At 55.9% G+C, this 23,472-nt stretch overlaps 1 protein-coding gene across 13 annotated transcripts in view; it reads left to right on the top strand.

Moving 5' to 3' along the window:
- Window positions 1–22,414, top strand: part of RGS3 (regulator of G protein signaling 3) — a 49,362-nt gene extending 26,948 nt beyond the window's left edge. For 6 of the 13 annotated variants that reach the window (XM_015878625.3, XM_015878622.3, XM_015878624.3 and 3 more), the window contains 7 exons: window positions 5,767–5,889; window positions 14,893–15,528; window positions 17,025–17,098; window positions 19,563–19,664; window positions 20,302–20,363; window positions 21,070–21,236; window positions 21,314–22,414. In XM_015878625.3, coding sequence (XP_015734111.2) covers window positions 5,767–5,889; window positions 14,893–15,528; window positions 17,025–17,098; window positions 19,563–19,664; window positions 20,302–20,363; window positions 21,070–21,236; window positions 21,314–21,499 — 1,350 coding nt within the window. In that variant the 3' untranslated portion in view covers window positions 21,500–22,414. Of the gene's footprint in view, window positions 1–5,766; window positions 5,890–9,063; window positions 9,453–12,021; window positions 12,141–14,892; window positions 15,529–17,024; window positions 17,099–17,705; window positions 17,877–19,279; window positions 19,459–19,562; window positions 19,665–20,301; window positions 20,364–21,069; window positions 21,237–21,313 lie in introns of those variants that run through there. The other 7 variants (XM_085521556.1, XM_085521557.1, XM_085521559.1 and 4 more) reach the window with 4 other exon arrangements.
- The last annotated feature ends 1,058 nt before the right edge of the window (window positions 22,415–23,472 follow it).

A 23,472-nucleotide genomic window follows, 5' to 3' on the forward strand; every position in this document is an offset into this window, starting at 1 on the left:
TATAATAAGCTATTGTGAAAGTTGGATAAAAACGCTCGGGGTGGAAGTTGTTCACCTTGGGCGGGTGAGAGTGGGGCCAGAGCGAAGCTGGCTGCGTAACCGTGTGCCGACAGCTCTCCTGAAGGTCCACCCTTGCTCCTTCCTTGTCTTTATTTCTTCTTGGGGTGTTTGGGCAGGAGCTGCCTGCTCAGCACAGAGACCGGTGTCCGCCTGCTGATCCCATTCCTGCATCTTCTCATCTGCCTGGAAAAATGCATTTGGAGCCTGACATTTAATTTAGGGTCTTTGGAGCCTTGAGTTAAAGTAACCAAATGATGAGAAATGGCTGTGTTTCGTGTTTCGTGGGGTTGTGGGAGGGGAAGGCTCCTCTTTGGCGAGATGTAGTGGTGTAGCTTTTTCCTGATGGGCTGCAGTGGCCTTGGCTCTTGTGGTTCTGCTGACTGAAATATGAAATGTGTAAGTTTTTCTTTCCTGCAGGCCGTGTTTATGGTCTCTGTAAAACCATTCTTATTCCTCCTGTCCACTCAGGGCCTTTCAGGGCAGGCAGCCTTGTGCCATACCCAGCAGTTTGCTCATACCCGGTGCTATGCCAGTTAATTCCCAGGCTTGTCAGGGGCTCTGGCAATGGGCACATTTGGTAAAATATGGGAAGCTGAGATGCCAGGCCTTGAGCTCCAGCTTCTTTCTCATGTCAGAGTGCCGTTTTATTTTAAAGCATATTCCAACCATCAGGGAAACTGCTGCGTCATGAGAGGAGCTGCTGCTAGTCATCGTGTCTAATCACGTGTAAGTAAATCACTCACAGAGCCTAAATCCTGAGCACGATGGGCACTGACAGCCAGATGGCAAACTGATCTCTGCTGCCTGCTGTAGCTTACAGCGGTGTTTCTTTTACAGGCACTGCAGGCTGTGAACTTGCAGTGTTTTGAGGTCTTGCAAACTGTGGGGCACGCAGCTTCATGCATGGGAAATGCTGAGCATGGGATGGGGGACGTCACCTGCGTGGTGAGAAGCAGCAGCCCCCAGGGAACCTGTCCTGGGGTGTGTGTGTGCTCCAGGGCTGCATTCACACCCTTCCCTGCTCCGGAAATATCCCACTGATAGGAAACTGCAAAACAGGGTTTTATTGCATTGTTTGAGATTTTTGATTCGAGCTCAACATGTTCAGACCAAACTGACTTAAAATAAAAGAGCTCATTAAGTTTTTTCATTGTGAAAGCGCTAGCAAAATCGATCGTTTTCTCTGGCAGGTTTCATCTGCAGACACTGGTGTTTCTCTGGGGAAATTGCTCTGACAGAAAATCTTTCCAGCAGATCCTTGGCCTGCTGCAGTGAGTGCGATTACAGACCTGAGCAAATCAATGCTTGCCCCGGTTTGTCTCCCACCCTGGGTGTGTGTGGGGACATCCCTGCGCTGTGTGCTCCCACGGGCACTGCTCCCATCTGCATCCTCAGGAGATGAGGCTGTGTCCCAGCTGCTGCCAGGGGCACATTTAGCACAGCTCCCTCTTTGAGCTGAACCCCTGCAGTAAGGGGCAGTGCTGTGTAAGTTTGCACAGCTCTTCACTGAACATGTCCTGGATTGCTCCATGGGAGAATTAGTTCCCCAAAGTCTCCTCTGTTCCTTCCAGGATAGAACACTGTGAACTTTAATTCCCTTCAGGTTCCCATTCTGTGCAGGGAATCTGCACCTGAACAAGCAGTTTACAGAGGACTTAAGGGCTCAGGGATGTGGCAGGCAGTCTGTATCTGTGTAAAGCTGAAGTTCTGGATGTGTCATTGGAGCAGTTAGCAAAGAACTTTTTTGGGGCTCTTTTTGGCAGACATAGGGGGCATTTAGGCAGATGATTTGGTGATGGGGACAAAGGTGGAGGGGCTGCCAGGAGCTGACATCAAACCTGCACAGCACAACAGAGCAGCTATGGTGGATTTGTTTGGTAAGGAACATAGAGAGGTGCTATTAATGAGAGAGAGAGAAGTGAAAAGAGAGAACAACTGGAGCAGATGCTCACAGAGGTGCTTCCCTTGCTATGATGCAACACTTGGCCTGAAAACCTAGAAAGACGGGAAATGGTGGTAGTGCATAACCAATGGTTAAAAACTCTGGTTTTATACCTCAACGTCATCTTCTGTAAGCACTGCTCTCTTTGCAGCATGGGAATCAGTAGCCCTGTTCTCTGTTTGCCCAAGCACTGTTTGCCCAGGGAGCTCTGTGTCTTGTGTCAGGGCTGGGGATTCCTGTGAAGGCTGTTTTCTTATGAACCCCTTCAGCCAGGTGTCACAGGTGTGTGCAGCTGACGTGGCAGCTCCACTGCTCCCTGCCCTTTGGTGGCTGTAGGACAGTGAGAAAACCCATTTTGTAAGAGCCAGCCTTTGACGTGGCACAAAGGATGGGATGCATCCATCCTTTATCTCCAGTTATAGAGTCTCCATGGCCTGAAAATGAGCCCCCATCACTTTTTGACCATCTCAGCTATCAATAGGACTCATGCTGTTAGTGCCAGCATGTGTGTTTTGGGCACCACTAGTGTGCCCAGCAGTCCAAAAAACACAGGAAGAGATGTGGTCCCCACGGCCCCCCCAGCAAGGGAGCAAACTGAACTTTCTCATCAGACCAAGCTCTGCAGGGCATGAAGGCAGTGTTGTTCACAGGATATTCCCAGGGCTTGCTGTTTTACCAGTAGAAGGTTTTCTCTGCAATTTGAAAGCTATTGTAGTCTGGAGCCTGTTTCCGAGGTACTTCCCCTCTGGGATCTCTGCTGGGTTTGGCCATGGACCAAGCTCTGAATGACGGAGCCAGGGGCCAGGCTGTGAGCTGCGGCCCCACAGCACCTTACCATAAACCACACAGGGGAGCAGAGCTGGGGAAGGGAGCAGAGCCCATCCACTCATCTGCGCAGAGAAGCTCTGCAGGGTTGAACTTGATGATTCTCGTGCCTCCCTTCCAGCTCTGGGATATTCCTTAGGTCTGTGATTCAATGAAATGTCCATCCAGGGACCTGGCCATGCCAGCAGTGTGTCTGAGATGAGACCAGCCCCTGTGCTCAGGGTTGGAAGGTGTCAGGCTGGGGCTGGCTCCTTTTTGTACCTTTGCTTTGCAGCCATGTATAGAGCTGCACTTGCACACTTGGTTCTGCAATTGGTCCTGCACCAAGGGATGTGCTTGCAGCGGGGCAGTTGGTCTGTGGGGTCTGGGAGCTGCTCTCCAGAAGGTCCTGAGCTGATTTATGGGCCACGGAGCCAGTGTCTCCCCTTTGGCTGGTATCTGCCAGGCACCCAGGAGCTCTGCCTGCTGAATCCATGCCTGCTGGCTCCCTGTGTGCACAGCCCAGGGAGTGTCCTATGGCAGAGAGCTTTTCATACTGTGACTAGCAGGGATTGTCCTTTGGGCTCCACTGGCTGAAACAGGGCACAATTAGGGCTTGTGTTGGCTACTGTTGGTCCTCTTCTCTTGATGTTTTCCTGGTGCTCTCCTGCAGGGTCCAGCACTGGTGCAGGGTCCTCTAACCTCACCAGGCAGCACCTGCAATAACATGTTTTTCAAAGTGCTGGAATGAATGCAGGCAGAAAGCCACTGGCAGCCACTTCAGTTGCTCACTTTATCTGGTCACAAACACCCCATTCACACCATCTGCATCCTCCTTTCCCAGCATCGTGAGATTAAACCCTATTTTCTCTTTGTAAATATTGGCAGGCAAAGCAGCAGCCTCCCTGAATGAAAACAGTGGTGGGGAGGTTGGTTCCCAGCGCTCTCGAGAGCGGCTGCTTGTGCTGCAGCCCTGTGGTTGCCTGGGTTGGGCAGTATGGACCCTACAGCCCTCCTTGGGCTGCACTCAGAGGCCACCTCTTCTGCAGGCTGTAATGCTGCTGTGCTGCTGAGCAGGGTGTGGGCAATGGGGCACTTTGCTGTTGGCTGCCAGTAGTGGTTGAGCATCACTTTCTGCCAAATTCAATCAGAGAAATGGGGATGGTAATCAAATCAATGAGGGGCTGCACGGCAGGGTAAGGTGAGCCACACATCCATCATGAGCAAGGGGAGCTGAGATGCCCTTGGAATCACTTAAAGCCTTGTGCACCGGGGATTGCAGGAGCTTTGTGGGGCTGGAGCATGCATTAGCTAAAGCATCATTGTGTCATTGTGCTCTGCAGCTGTGCTGGTGGTTTTTAAGTTCTTCGGAGTCCTTCTTAGCATTTGCTTCTGCCCCAGGTGCAGGGTGGGTAAGTGCTAGCCTGGATTTCCAGTGTGTAGATGGGCATCTGTCCTTTCCCCTGAAAGCAAGGAAGATTAAATGCTTTTCTGGGGTCATGTGGGTGTCACAGTGCTACAGCCTGGTGGTGGGATGGGGGGAAACCCAGAGAGCAGCTGTGCATGTGAGCACTGCTGTTCCAACAGAGCATCGGAGTAATTGGGATCTGAGGGCATGGAGTCACACTACCTTGTGTCCTCTATTTGGTTTTGTATATAGATCATCCTGTGTATGTATTTTCCATATTTAAGCCCATTTCTGCTCTAGGAACAGATGTGGTGAAGCACAGACATAGGAAAAGTCAAAACTTCTTTCTTTAGAATCCTCCTTGGAGGGGGAAGAGAGCTGGGCTACAGATCTGTTTCTCTGGAGCTGACACGGGAGGTTGGTTTGTTTCCCTCTACAGCAGGAATTGTGGATTACACATGAATGAGTTTGCATCCAATGCAAACAGTTTTAAATGGTGTGACTAAACAGCATTTCCCCTTTCAGTTGTGTGTCTCTGGAGTCACGGAGTGCAAGTTCCTTAGTTCTGTCTGACCTTTCTGGGAAAAGCAGGCAAGCCAGAGAGCTGCCCCTCTGCAAGGAAATCCTACAGGGAAATGAAAGGCTTTTTTCATCCCATTTTAGTACAGGGCATTTTTCTTTCTTTGTAGTTCTGTTCCAAAGTTCCACTTTCTTTCACATCCGGCTACAGATGGAGGTAACCTGTCGGGCATTCCTGGCCCTTTGTAAAGCAAATACTGCAACAGGCATCAGTTACTGCTAACTCTTCATTTTTTGCAAAATTGATGAGCAATGGAAGAGCATTTGTGAGGGAATTTGAGCAGGTGGTTTTGTAACTGATTGGGATTTGGCCCAAAGAAGACATGAGGAATAGGTCCCTGTCAGGATGGGGCTGTGTAAGGCTGAGGCATAAGGGGCAGCAGTGAGCCCAGGAGCTCACATTGGGCTCACAGGAGTGGGTTCCCAGGCTCCCCTCCTTTCTGTCCATTCATTCCCTCCTTGCCACACGCTGTTCACAGGCAGCATGTCAGCAGAGCTGAGCATCCTCCTCCAGACTTTCCCTGGTGTCCCAACAGAGGAGACCTGTGTCCCTCCCAGCCCTGCCCTGCCCAAGGTGTTGTTTCCTTTGACTCGACCTCTCGCTAATGTTTGCATACAGCAGAGAGCTATTTCCCCCTCCTCCCAGTGCAGCTAAATAAGTGTGTTCACATGGTGGTGGCACAGGGTGCAGAGCTGCCAGTGCTCTGCCTGCACCTTACTGCTCTGCTCCCACCTCCTACATCCAAACCTGCACCCACCACCTTTCCTGTCTGCCTGCAGGAGAAGCCCCGATGCAGCTGATTTCTCACCTGTTTTACTTCCTCATGCCAGGAGCTCTGGGCACAGTGTGAGCCCTCCCCTTACACCCTTGTTCATCTGACAGTGTGCTGGAAGTGAAGAGTTTGCAAACAAAGCCAGGGCCTGCGCCGTGCAGCTAATGACCTGCTCTCTGCCTGTGTTTCCTTTACGTCAGAAGTCGGAGTGCTTATTAAGTTTGGAGGCTTACTCCCAGGAGCAGAAGAAGAGGATCTGCTGGTGTCTGGCTGAGAACATCACCAAGCAGCAACATCCGGCATCGGCTCCCACAGAGAGCAAGGTAAGCAGCCTGTGCAGTGCAGCCCTGATGGAACCCCTGCTCAGAGCACTGCAAGGCTCTGAGTGCCACGGGGCTGTGCTCCAGTGATGCTTTGGGGATGGTTTTTGTGCCAGGTGAGGAGGGAGTTTGCATTTGAGCATTGCTGTGTCTGCAGCTTCCTGCCCAGCTTGGGGAAGCAGTGATTGCTTTTTGCATCCGCTGAGCTGAATTGAGTAGCACTGCCTGATTCTGATGCCTCCTAGCATCTGTATTTGGACAGCTGAGGCTGTGCAACCCATTGTGTGGCCTTTCTGCAGAACTTGGCTGCAGGGCAGGGCCTGGTGCTGAGGGGGTGGTTGGGGCTGTGATCTCTGGGTCCCAGTTGAAAGGCACTGGGGTCATGGGAGCAGCGGTGTGGAGATGCGTCCTTCTGTGCACTCGGATGCACTGTGATGCTCCCATAGCATGGGAAGGTCCTTTGAATGCTGCTGTCCATAACCAGCACGGCCACACCGATGCTTTCACACAGTGAAGAGCTTCAGCCTGGCTCAGGAGTGTGATTTTAGAAGGGCTGGCAGGGGAAATGTGTGCATGAAGCGGGTTTGAAGCATGTAGGGTGCGTCTGCCTGGTGAGAATGCAGTCAGCACCTCCGCCTGCTTGGTGCATGGCAGCACTGCCTGGAGGGGCTGTGTGGAACCATTGGTGCTGGAGCCGTCTGGTCCCTCAGGGCTGGGGCTGGACTAGTGGTGGGGGGCTGCTGTGCTGGGATGAGAGGAACATGCTGTGCTGAGCATACAAAGCACTTTAAGCAATGAAATTGGGCATCCTGGGGGCAAAGCTCCCAAACGCCTCCCTGTGCCCGGTGATGGAGCAGTGCCTGTGCTGTGGGGCTGTTTGTTGCAGCCCATGGGGTGGTCTGGCTTTTGCTCTTGCTGCATGGCTGCCAGATGCAGAAGCAGAGCGATGCGGCTTTTGCCCTGCAGCATCCCACGCCAGGTCAGCGCTCACAGTGTCTCTGCAGGAGGCAGAGCCTTTGGATTCCTCTTCCTGCCTGTTCAGCCCTACCAAAATAGAAACAGCGCAAAAAGCCTGAGAACCTGGTTAACAGCTGAGCTCCAGAAACGTTAATAACAGAGGGGCAGTGCAGTGACCAGGTTCTGTGACATCTCTTGCTGTCATGATGCCGTGGCTGAGCTTTGCCCTGAGCTGGCTGACATCCCACCTGGGCTGGGGATCCTCTGGGACAAAGCTCTGCATGGGCACCTTAAATGTGAGCATTGCCAGCAGGGGAGCTCAGCAGCTCTCCATCATGATATGAGCTCCGCTCTCCCCCCCCCACCCCAGATTCTGTGTCTGGGCAATGTGTGGGGCTGTCCCCAATCTGGGCTCTGTGCTCAATCTACAGACCCCATAGCTCAGAGCAAAGCTCTGGGGGTGCCCACTCCTCATGCTATTTTGGAGTCACTGGACAGGTGAAAAAGTGCCATCTAAGACCTTCCTGTGCCCCTGTGGCAGAAAGGAAGAATCTTCCTTTGCTTTGCTTTGCTCAGAGCCCTGTTTCCTATCCCAGCAAGGTATAAACCTTCCTGGCTGCAATTTCACTACAAACCTGATCCTGAAGTGCAAGAGGGAACTTCGCAGGGTCTGAGAGCAGCTCCCGAATAGCTAGACACAGACATGTTGGAGTGGTGTGTGCTGCTTAGGATGACACTGCATGATGGGCACCATCCCTGGGATGGCAGTGCAGTGGGGTGTGTGCAGGGAGATCAGCCCCTGCCTGAAAGGGAGGAGTGATCCGAGAGCTTCCTCTCGTTGCTTGCGAGGCATTTGATATTTGGGGCTATTTAAGGAAAGCTGACAGTGTCTACCTTCTGTGAGCAGACAAATTAAGCTGGAAATACCAGCTTCTGCATGGCTGATTTCTGCTCCAAATGGGAATCTGGTTTGTATGGCCTTCAGATTTGCACCAGCTTGGCAGGAGGCAGCTTATCTAGGGACGTGGCTTTGTTGGGCATCAGGAGCCCCAGGCTGAAGCGGCCTTGGTACCAGGCAGAGATGTGTGGCGTGCCAGCTGTGCACTAGAGCTGAGGAAGCATTGCTGCTGGAGCATTGAGCAGCTCCTGCAGTCCCCCAGCTGGGCACAGCTCTCCCTTCTGCACAGCTGTGCTGCCAGTAGCCCTGAGTCCTTTCCAGAATACATGCTTTGTGATGGAGCAGAGGCTCTGCAGTGGGATGGGCCTGTCTGGAGCTTTGGGAACAAAGACAAGTTTAGGGCTTTGGGATGACACTTCTTGTCTTTCCAGGGCCCCAGAACTGTGCCCAAGCAGGGACTTGCATGAAGGTTCTCCTGGCTCAGGGACAGCCACTGTCACCTCCTCCAGGAGGTGAGGTGCTGGGTGCTGGAGCCACCACATGCGATGCATCTGATTCTGGGGCTATAGGAGGAGAAACCAGCTGGGACAAATCAGTGGTGATCCCACCATTGTCCTGATGAGCTTTTGCTGCCCATGAGTGCAGCATTAGCCCTGGGGATAACCAGAACTGCTGGTGTGGTCCTGCTGGCTGGTCCCCTGGTGATGGGGTGTGGGGGAATCAGGGCTCTGGTGGCTTCTCTGCCACCACTGCAGGGCTTGGTGGATCTGCCCCAAGCAGTGAGCCCGTCCTGTGGCTGCAGCAGCTCACAGGGTTGTGCTGTGGATATTTTCTCCATCCACAAAGCCCGTCCTGGGGTCTGAGCCTGACTCAGGCGGCTGCTGGGCAGGGATCTGTGGACCTCCTCCATAACACACGCTGATGGTGTTGACCCCATTTGCTTACAAACATCCCCAAATGTGCTGGTGCAGAGCCTGGAGGTGGGCTGGGGCTGGCGAGGAGCCACAGCCACCACAATGTGATTATAGCAAAAGCAGCTTTATGCATTAATCGAGTTAGCGACGCTGCCTCCTCGGGCCGAATAATGACCATCTGCACAGAGCACGGTGCTTTTTTTAACCCTACATTACTGCGCTGCTCCAGTTTCCACATTAGCACGGTTCAATCTGCAGTGCAAGGCGAGGTGGAGGCAGCGGGGCTGGAGCTGCCCCAGCAGTTTTGGCTTGTGGGGTCAGAAACGAAGAGCGCAGCACCGTGCAGATAACAAACCACTACGACCACCTGATTCTCACTGCTTGTTTCTTTGTGTCTTCCACACTCAGAACGGCTGATTGCTCTTCCTTCTGACTCCGTGACCTGAGATTACCTCGGAGATGATGGCTGGCTGTGTCTGAAAGATGTAGATTGTCCTTAAGCTAAATAATTACGGACACTTGGTGGCGCGGACTTTGGGCCGTGGGAGCCCAGCTGGGAGCTCCGGGCGCTCCCTGAGGGAGGTGGTGGATCCTCGGCACTTTTCGGATCGCGGCCGTTCTCTCCCCGTGGCTGCTGATGCTGTGAGCAGGCGTGGACCGATCCCGAGCCGGCCCTGGGAACGAGGCGCCCGGCCCCTTCCTGGCCGCTGCTCCGATCAGGAAGGGCAGGGCTGGTTCTCTCACTATTTACAGCGTACTTGACAAGTGCAAGTAAATGTGCTGTCAACAAAAGCAAACTGCGTGTAATGGAGAGATGATTGAAACCAGGGCTGGAGCGGCGCGGGGAGGGTTCTGCACCAGGACTGCCCCAATGATGTGCAGGCAGGGAGCAGCCCCGTGCTTTCTCTCTACCTTCCTCACCCCAGGACCCCCTGTGCCCAGTAACCTGCCTTTCCATGTGCCCACATCCCCTGGCCATCCCTGTCCCCGGCACCTTGCTCCCTTCAGTAGCACGTTTCTCTTTATTTCCAAAACCTTTCTTTGGAGGAGGCTTCCACGTGTGCCCGTGGGCTGGTGGTGGGCATGACAAGCACTTGGGTTGGTGACCGCTGGGCTGAGCTCAATACCATCAGTGGCTCGAGGGGAGGGAGGATTCTGCACCTTGTCACTTGGCTTTTGCACCAAAGATCCATATCATGACAGCGCCCACGGGGCCAGCCTGGCTCCTGCCCTGTACCCTCTTTGCACCTTGCTCCTGCTGTTAGGCTGCTCAGGAGGAGAAACTTGAGGTCCACTCTTTCCCGATAAGGGTTAAAACCTCATCTGGCAGAGCTTGTGAGCCAGGTTATGAAAGGAAAGCAAATAAATGCGTTGTTCCACACCAGCAAGCACAACCTGGCTCTCACCCTGGGCCGGAAAAACTCATTACTGGCGGCAGCCAAAGGCTGTGTTGGTAACACCGTGGATCTGAGGGGCTGTGGGAACAACCCTATGGTGTGAGTCAGGGTCCAGCCCACCTCCAACCACTTAATATCTGGAGGAAACTGTCCTCAGTGGAAATCCCTGTGCCATCAGAAGCCAGTGGGATCCCACAGTGGTGACTTGAAGGCACACTGAGATGCAGAGCTCACCCTTGGCACCAGGAGGACAACACATTGACTTTAATTCAGCCAGAACAGGGATTTGATGATAATGTGTGTGAATGACGCTGTAACTGTAGAAGAGTTAGATCCAAATTGATCCATCCAAGGGTTTATTGCAGTCCTGTCTGCAGTCTGCTCTCCTGGGCTGCACTGGAAGAGCTTTCCTGCTGGGTTGATGGCACTCCTTCATATGTACAAGCCCCAAATGCAGCCCCGGGTGCTCTGTGGGAGGGATGCTACAGCTCCCTGTGGAGCTTCAAAGCACATCCCAGACATCACTGTATGAATTTATGGGCTGGGTGCCAAGCTTCCCAAGCTTCCCAAGCTTCCTGGCTTCTCCCCCGTCCTCAGGCACTGCCTCCTTTACTCTGCATGCACTGCTCAATGGTTCCACAGAGGCACAGTCTGTGCCACCAGCACAAGGCAGCTGCTCATGGGCTCCTGAGGCACGTGTGTGCTGGTGGAGCAGATGGGCCAGCAGAGAGTCACAGCTCCGGCTTTATTTGTTCATTTGCTTAGCTGGACTCCAAGCCGTTAGGAGAGCAGACCTCTCCCCTCTGGCAAACACCAGCTCCTGTTTCTCTGGCACCTCCTGCGTGCAGTGCCACATTCCCCAGGCAGGAGGATCTGGCAGCATAGTGGGGACTTGAGAGGCTGCCAGAACCTCCATCGCAGCTGGGGGCACTTTTAAACCCTGGCTGCTTGTTTCTTGTGAATCCCCAAGGGGCTGCAGAGAGCCAGCATGCTGCAGGGAGCAGCGCCAGCAGCCCGGGGGGTGAGCATCACTGAGATCATTTGCACAGGGTTGTCAAAGGCACAGACTAAGTGGTTGAAGCCAGCACTGCTGTGATTTAATGCAGGCGCTGGAAGCACTTGGGCTGGCACCGTGGGCAGGGCTGTGGTGCTGCTCTCCTGCACCCATGTGGCTCTCACTGCCCAGATGCATATAAAGGGATGTTATGGTGCAGGGACCCAGGGAAAGAGTTGGGGTTTTGCTCCGGGTCAGGACAGGACTGAAAGTTGGATGTGACAGGACTTGCTCGAGTCCATGTCCTGATTGTGTCCCTTTCTAATACCCGCTGCATTGGTGCCAATGATAGATCTATGTCTTTCTTCCCCTTTCCCATCCCTCTGCTTTCTTACTGCCAGGGATATTTATGACCCAGACGTCATCTCACTGCCTTCCAGCCCTGGTTCCCAGTCAGGGAGGCTGGTGCTTTACTTGTGCACACCAGAGCCATATCTCCAAATCCTGAGCTGGGGAGCAGCTGGGCACCCAGGTATGGTGACCCCTGGGGTGGGGACCCCCCTGAGCCCACACTGGTGGGGATCCATCGGTGAATGTTGCTGCAGTGCAGATAACCTATGGCACACTGTGCTGCAAAGCAGCTCCTGCTACAGAGCTGCCCCTTTTTCCCATAGAAAGTGGTTTGGAAAAAAAACAACCACCCACCTGAAGTGGAGTTTCGTTAAGCAGCACCAAAATTGGTCTGAGGCTCAGCATTGCCCAGGGGCAGATGAGAGCAGAGAAGGGAGCTGCAAAGCAGGTTTCAGGGTGATGCACAGCTCTCCCTCCAGGCGGAGTGGACGTCTGCTGGGATCAGCAGGTAACCAAACCTCCAGGGACGGCTCACAGAGCTGCAAATAGCACACGGGGCACAAGGGAGCGGTGTCTGGGAGAGGCTGGGCAGCTGCAGCTACTGCCTGACACAGACATTAATAACGGTGGAGGCAGAGCCAAGAGCTGCACCAGCATCCGCCGTGCTGAGCTGCGTGCACACGTCGGGGCCGGAGCTGGAGGGAGATGCTGCTCAGGCTGGGATGCAACTGAGCCCACATCTGGTATGTTTTGCTTGCAACATCTGCAGCCCACAGGCTGTGCCCTCTTCTAGGCAGGTCTGTGCTGTGCCGACAGCAGCACCAACGTCCTTTAAATCAAACGCGTCTGCTCTGCTCCCATGGGCTGGGCTGATCCTCGCTGTCACCTGGGGGTCTCATGGCTCCATCTGGCTTTGGGCTGCACTGGGAGGGTTGGCAATGAGCAGCATGCGAGACCAGGGAACATGTGCAGCATTAGGGACTTTCTGAGGTTCTCTTCTAAGTCAGGGCTGGACCAGCAGCTCCATGTCAGCTGGTGTCAGTGCAGCGTGCCCACTGTGCACACTTTCTGCTCTGGGGAGTTTGGAGACCCTCCGTGTTCTGGTGCTGGAGAGAAGAGAACAAATTCAGCCCTTGCTACTGAATGCAAATCTGGGTCTGTACTTGTGGGGAGGGAGGGATGGGTTGGCAGCCAGGATGGCCAGGGCTGCTGGGCTCAGTGCTGCGTCGGTGACAAACCTATGTGAACCAAAGCACGTGGCATGGGGAGGTTTTGTCCCATGCTGTTTGCTGACACCTTCAGCTGTCTGATACCAAAATGTGGAGTGTAAGAGCTTCCCAGCTGGGCTCCATCCCACACGCAGTGACAGCGCTGGGCGATGCCTGGTCAGGTCCCATTTCCAGAGCCATCAATTGGTGATGGCAGTAATGGGATTAGTGCCGGCTGCTGCTGCTATGGGATCATTTCCTGCCATGGAGCACAGCTCCTCGCAGGGCTCCCAGGTGTTCCCAGCACCGGATTTGGGCAGTGTCAGCACTCACACCCCCGTGGGTCTCACTGGAGCCATCCATCCGCCCTCACTGCTTTGCCACAGTGCGGGTCCTGCTGCTTGGAACTGTACATCCCTGCTTGCTTTTGCAGTTACAGCAATTGCTCTGTATCAATTATTCATCAGCACAGTAACGAAGCAGGGGTTGGGTAGAACACCCTGCTGTGTGCAGGGCCTGGTGTTGGGGCCAGGAGTGGTGCTGCAATGGGGGGAGGCTCGGGAGCTCTTTCAAAATGACCCATGAAAATGTTCTCAAGTTTCAGTAGTTCTGCTTTGAGTTTCTGCCTTCCTTTTGTTCCTCTCAGTGCTGTTCTGTCTGTTTGGTGCTGCTTCCCACAGCTGTGTGCAGTCTGTCTGTTATGGTCACTCACTGTGTTTTGGGATGTTCATCGTCAGTGGTTCTGGAAGCATTACAGGGGCACTGCAGATAACATTTTCTAATGGGGTGGATCTCAGCACAGTTCATCCCATGCTGAAAACCCCTGAAATTGTGGGTTGTTTTTTTTTTTCTACCACTTTGAGAAGAACATACTTTGGAAACTTTGGTGTTTCCCTGTGTGATGGCTGACAGCAGGGGGGCTGTAAGGTGGGGGGTTGGAACTGGATGACCTTTAAGGACCCTTCCTATCCAAGCCATTGTTCTGTTCCATGAAGATGCTTCACATTCCGCCTGCCCCAGGGAGGGATGTTCTGCTGCACAGGGAACACGCTTTGTCCTCCCCAGGATTTCACAGCTCCATTGGTGCTTCCAACCCAAGATTGCAGCCTTGCTCAACAGTGAACCTCCTGCCCACATCCCTGTACTGCTGAAAAGCAGCAGATTCTCTGATTGAATTAGCACAGGAATTTAATTTCATCCCCAAACCTCTCTCATTTTAAAGGAGCCTGTTCATTTCCTTCTAGAGCCTTATCTGATGTGGGCACCCAGCAACGTTCAGCAGAAGGGAGCTGTCAGGGATGGGGAGGGCTTTGCAGGGTTGGACTGAGGGCTGCATGGGTTTTTCCTCTAATTATTTCATGAAATAATGATGACAGTAATTGCAATACAAATAAGACATAAACAGCATCAGTCGAGCACTCAGTGCGAATAGCATCCTCGCACTGCATGTCTGGAAACATTCCCTTTTGCAAGAAATTACTGTGGGGAGTGGAACAGCCGCAAAGATTCATTTTTGAATCAAGCCTCCATTATACAGGAGTGGAAGCTTGGTTAACTCTGACTTTCTGCTTTTCTCTGGGCTCTTGAAGATGCTTGGCTTTTAAGAGGAGATACAGCTGCTCTGGCTGGAGGACTCATCCCAAGTTCCCCGAGCTCTCGAAAAATCCAGGCAGGTTTTTTCCCTTGGAAAGGGCAGCACTCAATGGCAGAAGGCAGCCTTAAAAGCATAAAAATCCAAGCAGGGCGGGTAGGAGTGGCTGTGGTTTAGCAAGAGGATGGTGTGTGGCTGCGGGGAGCCCCGCAGCAGTGGCTGTGGGCCAGGGGGGCTGATCTGCTGAGCCTTGGGCAATTGGATGATGTGCAGAGCCCGGCACTTCCATCCTGCCCTTAAGAACGCAGGGCAGGAGGTGCTGGAGCTGCATTTTGGGTTTTCCATCCTCTTCTGCAGCCATCCAGGAGCTGACCCCCAGCAGGACGAGGGATCCATCGTGGTAAGGATGTTCCCAGCTCTGCCTGTGTGCTGGATCCATTGGCCTCATTACCCCCATCCTGCTGCCGCCCTATAACCATAGTGGGGGACATGGTGTTCTGGGGACCAGGACCAGGACTGGGGGCTGTGGGTCACAGGAGAACATGGGGACAGCGCTGTCCCAACTGCTGGAGCCCTGTTAGTGCTGTAGGAGCATTCCTGCCTTGTGTTGTGTGTTAGGAGCAGAGAGGCTGTATGGGAGGGCTGCCAGATTTGGGTGCTCCTGCCTTCATCCTCCTTTATCTTCTCCCTGGGCAGATGCTGGAGACAGACGCCGAGAAGCCAGGGCAGATGCACTTGGAGGAAAGGAGGGCGGCTGCAGGCGATGCTGCACTGGCCACGGAAGCACCAGCTCCATCTGAGGCTCCAGCAGCCGCCCAGGGGCCTCTCCTGGCCAAAAAGCAGCCGGCGTCTGCTGAGAAGGGTGAGGAGCAGCCCAGCTCTGTGCCAGCCTTCGTCATCCCCGAGCTGCGCCTCGACAGCTCCTTCAGCGTGGTGGGCACAGCCAGCAGCACCACAGATGGTGAGGATGAGGAGGATGAAGATGAGGATGACGAAGAAGAGGACGATGAGGATGAAGAGGATGACAGCGACGAGAACTACCTGGAGCGGAGCGAGGCGAAGCGCAGCAGCATGATTGAGACGTCGGGCTGCCAGCCTGCGTACACACTGAGCGTGCAGAGCTCCCTGCGGCGCCGCACACACAGCGAGGGCAGCCTGCTGCAGGAGGCCAAGGGGCACTGCTTCACCTCCGACACCACGCTCAACTGCTTCGACAGCCAGGGCAGCACGGGGCACTGGGCCCTGCCCTCCCCCAGGACCCTCAAGAAGGAGCTCACCAAGAATGGAGGCTCCATCCACCAGCTCAGCCTGCTCTTCTCAGGGCACAGGAAGGTATGTGGGTTGGTTGCAGAATGTGGGGCCTTGTTGCATGGTTTGTAACCATGCTGCTTGGTCCAGGACCACGTCACACTGCTTGAGAGCACCTTGCAGTGCATGGGACTGCATTGCATGCTGCTCCACCTCTTGGCAGGGGATGCTGGTGCAGAGCTCTGTGTGCTACCAAGCATGACAGCACAGTGGGTTAAACCCGTGATGGGATTAACCCTCCCCGTGCCATTCTCCTGATACACCAAAAGCCACCTTGGTTGCCATTTCTTGGAGCACAATTTGCCCTTGGACCCCCTGGTTCCCTTCCTGCTCCTCCTGTGCCACCTCTCCCTGCCCCAACCCCAATACACAGGAGGCTTTGTGCCACAACCATTCCCTGCCTACACTTGGGAGGGACTTTTGGAGCTCTTTGCATTTGGAGGAGCCCAGCAGAACCCTCCAAGCTTTCAGTTCTGATGTACGATTCCCCTCTGCATCCCCCCAGGCCCAGCACTGCCTGCAGCACTACGGCACCCAGTGGCCTCGCCTTGTCCACCAAGTGGGATCATTTATGGGATCATCCCATTGTGCCCACGGTTCCCTGTGCCTCCCACTGCTCTCAGTCTGGGCAGGTTGTTGTTTTACAGCCAGTAGTGCTGGGACTCAGCAGTGGTTGCTTTTTGTCCCCGAGCTCAGCGGAGCCTCTCTGGACAATGGCAGGAAGCGTGGCCCGGCTGCGCGTCGCCCCGGCCGGCCCTATCTGTGGGGGGAAGGTGCTTTGCAGGGGCTGCATTGTTTGGGGCCGATAAACTCCGGAAACCCGGGCGCAGAATGGAAGGAAGTGTCCGAAGCCTTGAGCCCGGGGCTGCTGGGCCGTGCAGCGGGTTCCCACGGCATTGCCATGGATCGGTGATCCTGGAAAGCACCCCGAGGGAGCAGTGTGGGGCTGGGCTGGTTGTGGGGCTGGCTGTGAGCCCCTTCCAGCTGTGCTCAGTGAGGTGGTAAAGCCCCTGAATGAAGGTGGCCTGTGAGGTCTCCACCCCTGGGCACTGGGCTTTGTGGCTCAGAAGCTGTGCTGGTGACACCCTGACCTTGCAGCACCTCCAAGGTCCTCGGGGCTGCCCAAATCACCTCTGGGTGGAGGTTGGAGATAGGAAGCCCCGGGTGCTCCCAGCAGCTGCCATGTTATAATTCAGTTCTGCCCTGATTTTTCCTGCCTGGGGACTGCTGGGAGACACCAGGGTATTTTGGGTGCTCCAGCCCCGTGCCCACTCAGAACAGCAGAGATGGGAACACTGGGAAGGAGCATGTGAGTGTCCCTGTAGGAGGGTCCGCTGTCAGCACCTTGAAGCCAAGGGGTTCCCAGGCCACCAGCTGTGGGATGTCCCCAGGACACAGGCAGGGTTTCAGCCCCTGCTTTGCCGCAGCCTTTGGGGGAAGGAGCTGCTGGTGGAGCTCCTTGGTGGTGTGAGGGCATGCATGGCACAGTGATGCAAACACTGCTTTTTTCTCCCCCCCAGCTGAGTGGAGGCCACCCTGAATGCAGCTGTGATGAAGGGGATGAGACCTCCCGCAAGAAGAGGAGCAGAAGCCTGTAAGTGGCACACTGTGCTTCAATAGTGCCATGGGCAAAGCACCAGGGCTGAGCCCATGGGGTACCATACCGGTACCATACCGGTACCATACCCCATTCACCCAGAGCTCCTGGTGGTCGGGAGGTGGGTGGGATGAGCACTGACATTCACTGTGGGACGCTGCAGCCCTGACACTGCATGAAGGGTTTGGGATGCCCCGCAGCTGGTCCGGGCAAGGACAGGAGAGCCGTGGCCTTCACTGAGCACAGCTGCAGCTCAGTGGGGCCATGGGGGCGAGTTTTGCAATGCAGGATTGCTGTGCCCTGGCATTGCCCCACGCACGTGAGTGGGGGCAGGTGCAGCGCTGCACGTGGCTGCGGTGCCATGCGTGGCTGTGTGTGCATCTGGATGGCAGCTCCCCGCGTGCTGCCTGCCACACAGCGGCACTGTTGTCCCGCTCGCTCTGCTGCAGCCTCCTATTTATAGCTCTTTTCATTCTCCAAACACTTGAAATGAAAATCAATCCCTCGCCATCTGCAGCGGGGACATCCCCCACGTGAGCCGGGGGAATTGGGGCGATGGGGGGGGGGGGATCTGTGGGGCGCGGGGAGGGTTTGTGCCGCTCACCTTGGGATGGCTGTGGGAGCGCGGTGCGTCGCAGCAGGCGGCGATTGGCTGCAGGGATGGCTGCCAGGCGGCCTGTGGGGTATTTATGGGGAGAGTGGCTGCGGTTCGGCACTGCCAGCTGCTCCCGATGCTCCTCACCATGGTGGATTTCTCAGAGAAGTGCCTGGAAAGGTAGGACGGGGCTCATGTGGGGACGGCGATGTGCTGCAGGGCATGGCTTGGAGCTGGCGTGGGGAGATGGGGCTGGATGAGGCCTTGAAGGTGGCTGATGGGGGTGACTCCAGGTAGAACCCAGCAGTGGATTGTGGATTCTTGTTGTTTATTCGTGAGCATTTGTTTGGTGGCCCTGCTAGGCTGGGGGGTTGGAACTACATGATCCTTGAGGTCCCTTCCAACCCGGGTAATTCTGTGATTCTGTGATTCTGTGATCTGCAAGAGGAGCAGTGAGGGCAGCATCCCGCAGGCTTTAAGTTTGGAAAACTCCTTTGGTGCTTTGCTTCCTGCTGTGGGACAGCCAGGAAACCTGGTGCTGCAGAGCTGTGGGTGCACGGGGTGCACAAAGTGCAGCCCACAGATGCTGCTTCCTTACGTGGATGGGTGGGCACATGGGCACACACACACACACACACACACACACACACACACACACACACACACACACACACACACAGGGACTTCTCAGTGCTTTTCACACCTCGCCGTGCTCCCAGCTGCGGTTACGTTGCTAAAGAGGGAACAGTGCAGAAATTGTTGCTGGGAGCTGTGTGGGTGCCTTGTGCCTCGCTGATGGGATGCAGGTGGGGTTTACAGCTCCTTGCTTGGATCTGTTGCTCCGGTGTCAGCTGGGGGCGGCTGGGGGCACCGTGAGCCCCTCCGTGTCCCCTGCGTTCCCAACCAGCCCCACTCGCAGTGGTGGCTCCTCTGAGCACCCTGCGATGCGGGACCTGCGGGAGGCGGCCGTGCCCCCCATGTCCCCACCCACCCGCGGTGCGTTCAGGAGCTGTGCCACGAGGGGTCAGCACCGCCCGTCCCGAGCTCACTCACTGTCACAGCCGGGCAGGACCGGGCCGATGCTGGTGCCCATCGCGGCGCTTCCCGTGGGCGCTGCTCAGCTGTGTGCGGATCGCAGCTTCCTGGGCAATGGGAGTGTGGGGGAGGCGGTGCGGGGACACGTGCGGGTTGGCACCGTGCGGTGCCGTCGCGGTGCGTTACGCGGTGCGCCCCAACCATCCCGCTGCCCCCATGGCCGTGCCCGCTCCAAACTCACACCCGGACTCTTCCATCCCTACAGCCCCCAGCCGCAGAGGGGACGCAGCCCCGCACCGCCGCATTCCCCAGCGCCCTACAAATAGCGCTCGTAAATCCCCGCCGCGATGACTTTCCCCTCCGTCCCTTGGTTGGCCCCATCTCCCCGCCCTCTCTCGTGCTTTTTTCCACCTTTCCTCGAGTTTCCCCAGCAACGGCGGAGCCGTCCCGAGCTGCGTTGGGGCTGACACACATCCCTCCTCTCCCACACCTCATCCACGCCACGCAGCTCCGTTCGACCCTCCCACTTCCGCGCTGTCCCGGAGCGCGGTGCGGAGCCGCGGAGCGCAGAGCCGGGTGTGCCGGCGGTGCGGGACCCGTCCCGACAAACGATGCCCTTTTTCCGTGACCTCTCCAAACCGCAGCCCTTGGAGTTTCACGCCGAGATGCTGCTGGGCGTTCAGCGGCCGCACAACGGCAGCCTGCAGCGCCGGCACACCATGAAGGAGTAGGTGATGGGCGACCAGCGGGACGGGGCTCCCCGTGGCACCGCGGAGCTCCGGGTGCTGCTCCCGTCCCTGCCCGCCCATAAACCTTGCTCTTCTCTTCCAGAGCCAAGGATATGAAGAACCGGCTGGGGATTTTCCGGCGGAGGAACGAGTCTCCGGGAGCCAACCCCTCCGGGAAGCTGGACAAAGTGCTCAAGTCGCTCAAGTAGGTGCTGCGGGTTCTGAGCGGTTCTGGGGGCACGGGGTTTGGGGACCAGCTCTGTCCAGACTCGGTGCCACCTCCAGTGCTGGGTCACCCAGCTGGGGAGGCTGTGGGCAGAGAGCTCACGGAGCCTGAGCTGTGTTAAATAGGGTTTTCGGCTGAATGCTGCCCTGTGCTGCAGGGATCTCCCTGCCCTGTGCCGGCAGCACAGCAGCACTCGGGACTGGAAATTTCCCCGCTTTCCCCCAGTGCTTCAACACGGCACCTTCAGCTGCACAGAGGATGCTTTGGGAAACCGCTCAGCTCTGGAGGTGCTCCAGCAGCTGGGACGAGCGCTGCCCGGCCGCACGCCCTGCGGCTTTATTGGGGCACCTGAAATCCCACAGCCCCGGGCACTGCCTGGGAGTTTTCCAGTGCTGGCTCGGAGGCAGCAGCATGCACAGCCCTCTCTTACCTCGGGTTTTCTTCCTGCCACCCTATGAGCAGAGCATTCATTCCAGCACAGCCAGCTCAGTGCTGCGGGGTGCACAGTGATGCCGCTGCTGCTGGCAGTGTTCTTCCCCGGGGCAGCTGTGTAGTGTCAGGCAGTGGCTGTGGCTTTTGCAGCTTCACTCTGTTAATAAATGCCCTTATCCTACAGGCCTGCACCTGAGGAAGCTCTCAAGTGGGGGGAGTCCCTGGAGAAGCTGCTGCTGCACAAATGTGAGTGTCTGCCCCTCTTGTTTTGCCTTTGCCAATGGGGAATGTCCAGGTGTGTGCATGGGGAGCACTGTGATTTCCTAAGCTGTGGTGTCTTGGGGAGAATGGAGATGGAATGGAGCATCTAAGGCTGGATGTGGCTCTGGGCAGCCTGGTCTGGTGGTTGGTGACCCTGCCCGTGGCAGGGGGGTTGGAACTGCATGATCTGTGAGATCCTTTTCAACCCAGACCATTCTGTGATTCTATGATCCTTTCCCTGCATTCATTTTTCCTCTGCCAAGCTGGGGGAAGGGGGGTGCTTTGCTGCAGGAGCTGAGGAGAGCTCGGGACTGTGGTCCCAACTCCAAATGGGGAGGGAAAGGCAGGATCCCCTTCTTGCCTCATGTCTGTGGGGCAGGAGCTGCTTTGCAATGCTCCCTTCCTTGCCCTGTTGTGCACCACAACTGCACAACACATTGTCTGCATGTCCCCGTGGGGATCCCATCTCCATCACTGCACCCAATCCATGCTGAGATTCCCCTTGTGATCTCAAATGGCTGAGGACTGGGCACTAAGCACATGTGTGGTTCATATTGGTGCTGCCAGGCTGGGCATCGCCACCTGCACCGCTGCTGTTCATAGGGGATATTTAGGGAGTGAGAATGCAGGGAATTGGGGTTTGATAGAGCCCTGTGTCTGTCTGAGGCTGGAGCTGTGTCTTTCCCCACAGATGGGCTCGCAGCCTTCAGGGCCTTTCTGCGCACTGAGTTCAGTGAGGAGAACCTGGAGTTCTGGTTGGCATGTGAGGAGTACAAGAAGATCAAATCCCAGTCCAAGATGGTCTCCAAGGCCAAGAAGATCTTTGCGGAGTACATCGCCATCCAGTCCTGCAAGGAGGTGAGGCCGGCTCCCGCTCAGAGCCAACTCTGTGTCGTGGGGCCCATGGGGCCGCTCACCGCTCTTTCTGCCCACAGGTGAACCTGGACTCCTACACGCGGGAGCACACCAAGGAGAACCTGCAGAACATCACCCGCGGCTGCTTCGACCTCGCGCAGAAGAGGATTTATGGGCTGATGGAGAAGGACTCGTACCCCCGCTTCCTCCGCTCCGACTTGTACTTGGACATCATCCACCAGAAGAAAGCCAGCTCCCCGCTGTAGGGCGATGGGGCGGACTGGGAGCTGCGTGTTTACATGGAGCCGGCGGTGGGGACCTCGCTGTGGCAGGCTGTGCCCCCCAGGTGTGGGGCAGCGGGGGCAGCGGCGCCAAGCAGGCTGGTACTGCTCCATCACCCCGTCCCGCCATCGCTGGTACGACGCCATTGGGGCGGGTGTCAGCCAGGAGGGGAGCTCCCGCATGACTACTGTGAACCTGAGCTGTGAGCATCGCTGGATGGCGGCGCTTGATCCCGACCCAGCGTGGAGGAGGAAGGCTTTTACGCAGGGCTCTGCTTTTCCCCTGGCAGCACCCGTGTGGGCATCATCCCTGGACAAAGGACTCCTGACCTGACCCAGCCCCGCGGTGCTGTTGTGCATCCGTGCCCAGAAGTGGCCGTCCCTCAGGAGCTTCTGGCTCCCCTCCTTCCTGGTTTATTTATTGACCTCCTCTCGCTGGACGCATCGCTGTATTATAGGAAACCCTCGTTCCCGATTTACAAGTGCAATAGTTGTGCGTGTCGCGGCGGAGTTCTCCCGTGGAGCGGATGCCTTCTCTTTTACGAGTGCGTGCAACATTTTCTAAGTTTGCAGGTTTTATCTGACAAAGAAAAGGAAGAAAAAAAAAAAAACCAAACCAATAACGCGTTCCCTAGCAGCGCTGGGGGAGCCTGGGTGTACATATCCTGCCCTGACGACGGAGGGCTTGCTGGTGGAGATAAGCAGCTCTGGGAATCGGTGCTCTCCCTCCTCTGGATCACAACACTGCGTTTGGAGACGCGGGGCTGTTGCTGAACGCGGCGGAGCCGGATGGACTGCATGCGTCCGGGCGCCCAGTTTACAGTGCGAAGCATCTCTGCAGCTAGCAAAAATACATTGTCATGGTCATAGGTAAATAAAAGGAGAATGTAATTTCTTGTAGCCTTTTCTTTGTGGCATGTTTCTCTGCGCTGGTGGAGCTGGAGGAGCATAAACATGACTAAAGATGGGAAAACCTGGTCCCATGAAATGCTGAGCTGTCTTGCGTGCTGCAGCAGCTGCCAGATGCTCCCAGGTTAAAGGCTGAGGCCAGAAATGCAGCGAGTTTTGCCCAAAATGAGACTGTTCCCAAGGACAGTGTTTGCTGTGTATACCCAGTGGGGCACGGGCCTGTGAATGAGGGAGTGCCCAGAGATGTGAGTGACCTCATGTACCAGTGGGTCCCCATGGGACACATCAAAAGGAGCAGCAAAAAGCCCAGTAATGCTGTGTCAAGTCCTGGATGTTTTAAGCCCCAGCACATGGCTCAGGATGTCTCCACAGTCCCAAGAACCACCCTGTGCTCATATCTCCTGTAGGGCAAAGGTACCTCCAAGCTGGACTCTCCTCTTCCTCCCCATCCCGAGAGCCTTTGTATCTTCTTCCTCCTGAGCTTCAGGGATCTCCATGCAGCATTTTGTGGAGCCTTACCATGCCTTCCTGCATGAGCCATGCACGTCCCTCCCTGTGGCGGGTGATGCCCAGGAGCACCCAGTGTCACAGCCCCGTTGGTTGAGTGCAGGATGTGAGCCCATCCCTCAGGGCAGGCAGGGAGGGCTGGGGCAGCACTGGGACATGTGGGGCAGGACCTGGGGCTGAAGGTTCACATCACCTCCCAGCTGCCTCAGACAGTCACAGCGAGGACAGAGGCAGCAACGTGCAAAAGATGGAGACGTGAGCACCTGGGATCACTCCCTGGTGAAGACAGAAATAGCCCTGCAATAGCAATAGCAGTTTGGTTATTGCTGTAACAGAATTTATTACCAGCATGTCAGGTTGGTGTGAGTCACTCTGCAAACACTGTCCCCACGTGCTTCAGAGATGTGCTGATCTCCAGGAGAAGCTGGGCTGGGGTGGGAGTAGAGATATCAGGTGTGTGTACCCTGTTCTCCTGGAGCTGGCACTGCCCTTTGCTTGCCCATGGTGGAAGGATGCCTCTTAGAAGACCCTGTGGTGACACT

This window comes from Coturnix japonica, chromosome 21 (genome assembly GCF_054131305.1).
Source record: "Coturnix japonica strain WE chromosome 21, WE-NBRP24, whole genome shotgun sequence".
Classification (NCBI taxonomy): Eukaryota; Metazoa; Chordata; class Aves; order Galliformes; family Phasianidae; genus Coturnix; species Coturnix japonica.